Source organism: Entelurus aequoreus, linkage group LG10, assembly GCF_033978785.1.
Source record: "Entelurus aequoreus isolate RoL-2023_Sb linkage group LG10, RoL_Eaeq_v1.1, whole genome shotgun sequence".
NCBI lineage: Eukaryota > Metazoa > Chordata > Actinopteri > Syngnathiformes > Syngnathidae > Entelurus > Entelurus aequoreus.
The window spans coordinates 38,785,963-38,794,912 of NC_084740.1; the positions used below are offsets into that span (position 1 = coordinate 38,785,963).

At 42.6% G+C, this 8,950-nt stretch overlaps 1 protein-coding gene across 1 annotated transcript; it reads left to right on the forward strand.

Moving 5' to 3' along the window:
• Nucleotides 1–1,510: 1,510 nt before the first annotated feature.
• Nucleotides 1,511–2,455, forward strand: LOC133659150 (olfactory receptor 6E1-like). The gene has a single exon (XM_062061884.1). It carries the CDS (start codon nucleotides 1,511–1,513, stop codon nucleotides 2,453–2,455), a length of 945 nt encoding a protein of 314 aa, XP_061917868.1.
• The last annotated feature ends 6,495 nt before the right edge of the window (nucleotides 2,456–8,950 follow it).

Below are 8,950 nucleotides of genomic sequence, written 5' to 3' on the forward strand. Positions count from 1 at the left end.
GTTTATGTTGATTTAATAAAAAACGATACCGATAATTAAAAAAACTCTACCGATAATTTCCGATATTAGATTTTAAAGCATTTATTGGCCGATAATATCGGCAGGCCGATATTATCGGACATCTCTAATTACAAGCATATTTTTGTAAGGGATGCCGCCCCTGTGGGGAACCATAAGTATTCCTGTTATAGGAACTTACTTTGGAATTAGCTTTTGTCATGTCTGTGTGATCATGTTTCGTTTTGGTTATGTTCAGTTTGGTTTTTGGACTCTTTGTGCACTCTTGTTTGTTTTGTTTCCATGACAACCCATTAGTTTTCACCTGTCCTCATGTCACGCACCTGATTCATTTGGACTCACACACCTGTCATTAATCATGTTCAAGACAATTTAAGCCGATAGTTGCCAGGAAGTCAGCCTGGCGACATTAACTCTGTTTGACTTCTGCTACCCATGTTACCCCTGCTACCATAGTTCCATGCCAAGTGAGATTGGTCTATTTATATGTTCCAAGTAAGTTTTTGTTTATTGTCCATAGATTTGCCTTTGTGGTTCTGTCAATACGTGGACTATGGCGGCGCAAATTACTGCGCGGATTGCTTTCCCAGGATGCAAAACAACTAGACTGGACTTGGCTTGAAGGTAAATACATCTTTTATTTTTACACTAACAAAAGGCGCGCACAAGGCGGAAGTACAAACTTGGCTAAGAAAACAAAACTAGCACTTGGGCAAAAACTCTGGACGTGAAACAAATAACACTTACTGTGACATGAGCAGAACAAAAACTTACGTGGCATGGCAAGAAGCATAAACGATGGTATAAGCAGAGCATGAAAATGACAGAGGTAAACAGAGTTAATGTCGCCAGCCTGACTTCCTGGCAGCTATCGGCTTAAATAGTCTTGAATATGATTAATGACAGGTGTGTGAGTCCAAATGAATCAGGTGCGTGACATGAGGACGGGTGAAAACTAATGGGTTGTCATGGAAACAAAACAAACAAGAGTGCACAAAGAGTCCAAAAACCAATTCGAACATAACCAAAACAAAACATGATCACACGGACATGACAGCTTTTTGCTTTTTGCTGGTCTCAAACTGAACCCCCCGGACAGGTCGCACTGAAAATTGAATGAAGTGCGATGAAAATAAAGTTTCATTCCAAACTAGACATTTAGTGACAAAAAGTGGAATTATTCCATATAAACCTGAAGGTTGGTCTTCACATGGCCTCATGTCTTTAGTGCTGCGTGTTAAATGAATGTAAATACCACCGAGTGATGATGTCATTGAGCTGGGGAGTGGGTGTAGTCAGACCGGAGCGACACAATAAAGAGCAGCAGCACTGAGAGCAGGAGGAGAGAGCGTTTCTTTTCAATGTAAATGCAATGACCATCAAATGCCAGATAATGTCATTTCTGGTCTTCAGGATGCGTTTTGAAGCTGCACATTTGGTAGGAGAATCATAACCACCAACAGCATCTTAGGTCGATGATTTTTCTCAAGAGATGATGCAAAATACCACAATATCGCATTTCATCCTGGGGTCTTATTTAGACTTGGGGTATGAGAAATACTTGTTTTTTTCCATGGTGCTGCTGCTGTACATGTTGATCATGGCGACCAACTCCTCCCTGGTGGTGCTGATCTGTGTGACGCGGCGCTTACGGAAGCCCATGTTCTTGTTTGTGGCCAGCCTCTTTGTCAACGAGCTCTACGGCTCCACTGGATTCTTTCCCTTCCTCATGCTTCAGATCCTCAATGACGTGCACACCATCTCCGTGCCCGCCTGCTACCTGCAGATATTCACCGTCTACACCTACGCCCGCGTAGAGTTCTGCACTCTGGCCGCCATGTCGTACGACCGCTACCTGGCCATCTGCTGCCCCCTGCAGTACAGCGCTCGGGTGACGCCCCACCGTGTCCTCCTGTGTATTTGTCTCATGTGGCTCTACACGTTTGTCAGGGTTCTCACCACCCTGTGCTTGAACCTGAGCCAGCTGCTCTGCGGCAACGTCATCAACAGCCTGTACTGCATGAACTACCTGGTCGCTAAGCTGCTCTGCGGCGACCTGCAAGTCATAAATATTTACGGGCTGGTCACCACCACCATGTCCATCATGTTGCCTCTGCTGCTCATCCTCTACTCCTACCTGAAAATCCTGCACGTCGTCTTTTCTGGCACCAACCAGGCCAGACCCAAGGCGCTGGGCACGTGCGCGCTTCACATCGTGTCCCTGCTCAACTTCTCTTTCGGGTGCATCTTCCAGGTGCTGCACACGCGCTTCGACATGAGCGCCATGCCCGACGGCTTCCGAATCTTCCTGTCGCTTTATTTCCTCATCGTTCAGCCTCTCATCAACCCTCTCATGTACGGAATGCAAACGTCGCAAATACGAGAGACGTGCAAGCACGTGTTCTCGTCCAAGACGGCTCGCATCGGACAGGCCTGAAGGAGGCCCTTTTCTTGGTCAATAAAATGAATCCTTTGCTTTGACACATTATTGTTGTCCTTCTTAAGTCATGCACATTTCATTCAGGACACCATTTAATCAGTTCCATACAATAATAATAATAAATAATACAGGTGAAACTCCAAAAAATTGAATATTGTGAAAAGTCTATTCATGTCGGCAATGTGGAACTAGTGTGTTAGATAAATTCATTACATGCAACGTGAGATAAGTCAAGCCTTTAGTTCTTATCATTGTAAACATCCTGGCTTACAGTTTTGGAAACATTTATTTTCAAATGGAGGTTTTTCTATGCTGTAAGCCAAGGGTCCCCAAACTTTTAGACTCGGGGGGCCGCAGTGGGTTAAAAAAATTTGGCCGGGGGCCGGGCTGTGTGTGTGTGTGTGTGTGTGTGTGCGTATGTGTGTGTATGTACAGTACAGGCCAAAAGTTTGGACACACCTTTTCATTCAATGGGTTTTCTTTATTTTCATAACTATTTACATTGTAGATTGTCACTGAAGGCATCAAAACTATGAATACAGGGGAAAATAACTGAAAACATGTTTCATATTCTACTTTCTTCAAAAGAGCCCCCCTTTGCTCTGATTACTGCTTTGCATTCTCTCGATGAGCTTCAAGAGGTAGTCACCTGAAAGGGTTTTCACTTCACAGGTGTGCTTGAAGCTCGTCGAGAGAATGCCAACAGTGTGCAAAGCAGTAATCGGAGCAAAGGTGGCTATTTTGAAGAAACTAGAATATAAAACATGTTTTCAGTTATTTCACCTTTTTTTGTTAAGTACATAACTCCACATGTGTTCATTCATTGTTTTGATCCCTTCAGTGACAATCTACAAGGTAAATTAGACTTAGACTTCCTTTTTATTGTCATTCAAATTTGAACTTTACAGTACAGATAGGAACAACATTTTGTTGCATTAGCTCATGGCAGTGCAGGATAAAAAAGCAATAAGGTGCAGATATAAATAAATAGATTACTGTACAGATAAATATATTGCACTTTTGCATATGCATCCAGGTTTATGGATGTATGTTATATTGTCTTTATATTCCAACGAGTTAATCCATTTTTGGGGGGAATTGAGGGCATAATTATGATGCGTTCAAGAGTCTTACGGCCTGAGGGAAGAAGCTGTTACAGAACCTGGAGGTTCTGCTTCGGAGGCTGCGGAACCTCTTTCTAGAGTCCAGCAGTGAAAACAGTCCTTGGTGGGTTGGAAGGAGTCTCTGCAAATTTTATGTGCCCTGGTCAGACAGCGGCTTTTTGCGATCTCCTGGATAGGAGGAAGAGGAGGCCCGATGAGTCATGAAAATAAATAAAAACCCATTGAATGAGAAGGTGTGTCCAAACTATTGGCCTGTACTGTGTATATATATATATATATATATATATATATATATATATATATATATATATATATATATATATATATATATATATATATATATATATATATATATATATATATATATATATATATATACACTACCGTTCAAAAGTTTGGGGTCACATTTAAATGTCCTTATTTTTGAAGGAAAAGCACTGTACTTTTCAATGAAGATAACTTTAAACTAGTCTTAACTTTAAAGAAATACACTCTATACATTGCTAATGTGGTAAATGACTATTCTAGCTGCAAATGTCTGGTTTTTGGTGCAATATCTACATAGGTGTATAGAGGCCCATTTCCAGCAACTATCACTCCAGTGTTCTAATGGTACAATGTGTTTGCTCATTGTCTCAGAAGGCTAATTGATGATTAGAAAACCCTTGTGCAATCATGTTCACACATCTGAAAACAGTTTAGCTCGTTACAGAAGCTACAAAAGTGACCTTCCTTTGAGCAGATTGAGTTTCTGGAGCATCACATTTGTGGGGTCAATTAAACGCTCAAAATGGCCAGAAAAAGAGAACTTTCATCTGAAACTCGACAGTCTATTCTTGTTCTTAGAAATGAAGGCTATTCCACAAAATTGTTTTGGGTGACCCCAAACTTTTGAACGGTAGTGTGTGTATATATATATATATATATATATATATATATATATATATATATATATATATATATATATATATATATATATATATATATATATATATATATATATATATATATATATATATCCCTCACACGGCGTGGGTTGCAGGTTCGCTCCCCGCCTCTTACCATCCAAAAAATCGCTGCCGTTGTGTCCTTGGGCAGGACACTTCACCCTTTGCCCCCGGTGCCGCTCACACCGGTGAAATGAATGATGAATGAATGGTAGGTGGTGGTCGGAGGGGCCGTAGGCGCAAACTGGCAGCCTCGCTTCCGTCAGTCTACCCCAGGGCAGCTGTGGCTACAAATGTAGCTTACCACCAGGTGTGAATGAATGATGGGTTCCCACTTCTCTGTGAGCGCTTTGAGTATCTAACAATAGAAAAAGCGCAATATAAATCTAATCCATTATTATTATTATTATCACACACTAATTGACTAAAAGAGTGCGCACTTGTCGCAAGCTCGCCCGACACTGCGGCGCGAGCGCGATGATGTCACATTATCGATGGGAAAATGCATTTTTTTACAATATGATTTGCCTGAGCGGCTAGGATACACTGAGATTAACAAGCGGTAGAAAATAGATTAGAAAGGAAAATTAAAAAATAAAAAGTTGAGACTTCCCACGGGCCGGATTTTGAACGCTGGCGGGCCGTAGTTTGGGGACCACAGATCTAAACTTTACCGCTGCCGGGTATTTTATTCTATACTCTTATTGTAATATTTTCAGAATGTGTTTGTTCTATTTTTGGCCAAAGTAAGACAAAGAAAACAATCTGAAGTTGGGGGGTGGGGGCGTGGTCGGGGGTGGGGTGGGGGCGTGGTTAAGAGGGGAGGAGTATATTTACAGCTAGAATTCACCAAGTCAAGTATTTCATATATATATATATATATATATATATATATATATATATATATATATATATATATATATATATATATATATATATATATATATATATATATATATATATATATATAAGAAATACTTGACTTTCAGTGAATTCTAGCTATATATATATATATATATATGTTTATTTTATTTTATATATATATATATATATATATATATATATATATATATATATATATATATATATATATATATATATATATAAAAGAAATACTTGAATTTCAGTGTTAATTTATTTACACATATACACACACATAACTCATCTACTCATTGTTGAGTTAAGGGTTGAATTGTCCATCCTTGTTCTATTCACGTATGTGGGCTCTGTACCGAGGATGTCGTTGTGGCTTGTACAGCCCTTTGAGACACTTGTGATTTAGGGCTATATAAATAAACATTGATTGATTGATTGATATTCTCTGTCACTATTTTTCTAACCATGCTGAACACCCTCTCTGGTGATGCATTGGTGTGTGGCACGCACAAAAGTGCTTTCATCAAATGCACTAGAGTCTGGAATCTTCCATCTCTCCCTAGCATGGCCCAAAACCGGTCAATCTTTGCTTCCTGAGGAAGATCTTCACTGCCAAGCGCTTGGTAGTCCACTACTTCTTCCCGGAGGCTATCCAGGTCCAATCGCAGCTGCGGCTTGGAACTTACAAGTGTATTTCTTCATCTTACTCGTCATCGGCGTCGCCATGGCTGTATCTTCCTCGTTCTTCTGCTTCGTCTCCTTGTTGTGTGCGCAGTTGTGCACTGCACTCTCTAAGAGCCGTAGATTTTATTGTCACATATGCATGTACACTAGGTGGCAGTATTGTCCTGTTTAAGAGTGTCACAACATTGCTGTTTACGGCAGACAAACTGCTTTACGGTAGACGAAAACGTGACTGCTGTTGTTGTGTGTTGTTACCGCGCTGGGAGGACGTTAATGAAACTGCCTAACAATAAACCCACATAAGAAACCAAGAACTCGCCCTCGATCATTCTACAGTTATAACGTGATTGGGCAGGCACGCTGTTTATATTGTGGGAAAGCGGACGTGAAAACAGGTTGTCCTCACTCAGGTCCGCATGGAGCTGGAGGGGGTGTGGCCTCCAGCTCGGCCTGAATTTCGGGAGAAAATTTGTCCCGGGAGGTTTTCAGGAGAGGCGCTGAATTTCGGGAGTCTCCCGGAAAATCCGGGAGGGTTGGCAAGTATGCCACTGCTCGAGAGTCCAGTGGCGACGTGCTTTACACCACTGCATCCCACGCTTTGCATTGGACTTGGTGATGTATGGCTTAGATGCAGCTGATTGGCCATGGAATCCCATTCCATGAAGCTCTCTGCGTACTGTACGTGGGCTAATTGGAAGGTCACATGAAGTTTGGAGCTCTGTAGCAACTGACTGTGCAGAAAGTCTTTGCACTATGCACTTCATCCGCTGTCCCCTCTCTGTCAGTTTACGTGGCCTACCACTTGGTGGCTGAGTTGCTGTTGTTCCCAAACGCTTCCATTTTCTTACAATAAAGCCGTCAGTTGACTTTGGAATATTTAGGAGCGAGGAAATGTCACTACTAGATTTGTTGCACAGGTGGCATCCTGGCTGCAGGATTAGGTCTCTGCTTTTTGCAGATGATGTGGTCCTGATGGCTTCATCTGGCCAGGATCTTCAGCTCTCACTGGATCGGTTCGCAGCTGAGTGTGAAGCGACTGGGATGAGAATCAGCACCTCCAAGTCTGAGTCCATGGTTCTCGCCCGGGAAAGGGTGGAGTGCCATCTCCGGGTTGCAGAGGAGACCTTGACCCAAGTGGAGGAGTTCAAGTACCTGGGAGTCTTGTTCACGAGTGAGGGATGAGCGTATCGTGAGATCGACAGGCGGATCGGTGCGGCGTCTTCAGTAATGCGGACGCTGTATCGATCCGTTGTGGTGAAGAAGGAGCTGAGCCGGAAGGCAAAGCTCTCAATTTACCGGTCGATCTACGTTCCCATCCTCACCTATGGTCATGAGCTTTGGGTTATGACCGAAAGGACAAGATCACGGGTACAAGCGGCCAAAATGAGTTTCCTCCGACGGGTGGCGGGGCTCTCCCTTAGAGATAGGGTGAGAAGCTCTGCCATCAGGGGGGAGCTCAAAGTAAAGCCGCTGCTCCTCCACATCGAGAGGAGCCAGATGAGGTGGTTCGGGCATCTGGTCAGGATGCCACCCGAACGCCTTCCTAGGGAGGTGTTTAGGGCACGTCCGACCGGTAGGAGGCCACGGGGAAGACCCAGGACACGTTGGGAAGACTATGTCTCCCGGCTGGCCTGGGAACGCCTCGGGATCCCCCGGGAGGAGCTGGACGAACTGGCTGGGGAGAGGGAAGTCTGGGCTTCCCTGATTAGGCTGCTGCCCACGCGACCCAACCCCGGATAAGCGGAAGAAGATGGATGGATGCATGGCATCCTATGACAGTTCCAAGCTGGAAATCACTGAGAGCGGCCCATTCTTTCACAAATGTTTGTAGAAACAGTCTCCATGCCTAAGTGCTTGATCTTTTACAGCTGTGGCCGGGCCAAGTGATTAGGACACCTGATTCTCATCATTTGGATAAGTGGCCAAATACTTTTGGCAATATAGTGTATGTGATTTATATCCACAAATGGGAATTGAGTTCCAGTGTGAACAAGGCCTTTGTTGCTTTTTATTGTGTCAGTTTTAAGTAGTTTTTATTTCTCCATCTTTCCATGAGAACATCTTCAACAAACTCATTCTGGTTCTCTGAGCCGACTTATTGCACAATCATTCAAAGGTTTAATAACAACAAGACAGCAATTAGAAAAGTCAAGAGGAACTTTATTTTTCCCAACTGTATTAAAAGTTTGTGATTCCATCTCATATTGCTTCACTCGCTTAAACCACATCGGTTTGTGCGTTTTCATAGCAACCCTCAAAGGGACCTTTTTTTAGCCTTATAACCCTTGGGGAGACCTAGGACCTGTGTGGGTCTTTTTTGTTGTCTTTGGAGATGACATCATGCAAGACAATGTGCATTTTAAAAGATAGCTGAATTAAATATGGCCACATGAGTTGTAAAGGAATTCATCTCAAAATGTGCATTGTCCGCTATTTTTAGCACGAGCTATTGAGTGAGTATACATCGGAGTTCCCCGGGATCCTTTTGTCCCCCATTAACTCCCTTTTATAATGCCCAGTTTTCAAAAGACTGCAAACCTGTTATTTTAAAATGTTTTTTGCATGAAAAACAAATGAATCCAAGCATTTCCCTTTGCCTCTGATGGCTGCTGGTTAGCGCCTTGCATGGCAGCTCCCGCCATCAGTGTGTGAATGTGTGTGTGAATGGGTAAATGTGGAAATACTGTCAAAGCGCTTTGAGTACCTTGAAGGTAGAAAAGCGCTATACAAGTATAACCCATTTATTTATTATAAATAGTGTACATGAAAATCCTCTTAAAGTTGTAGTTTGACCCCTCAACCACTAGATGCCGCCAGAGTATCAATCAATCAATCAATCAATGTTTATTTATATAGCCCTA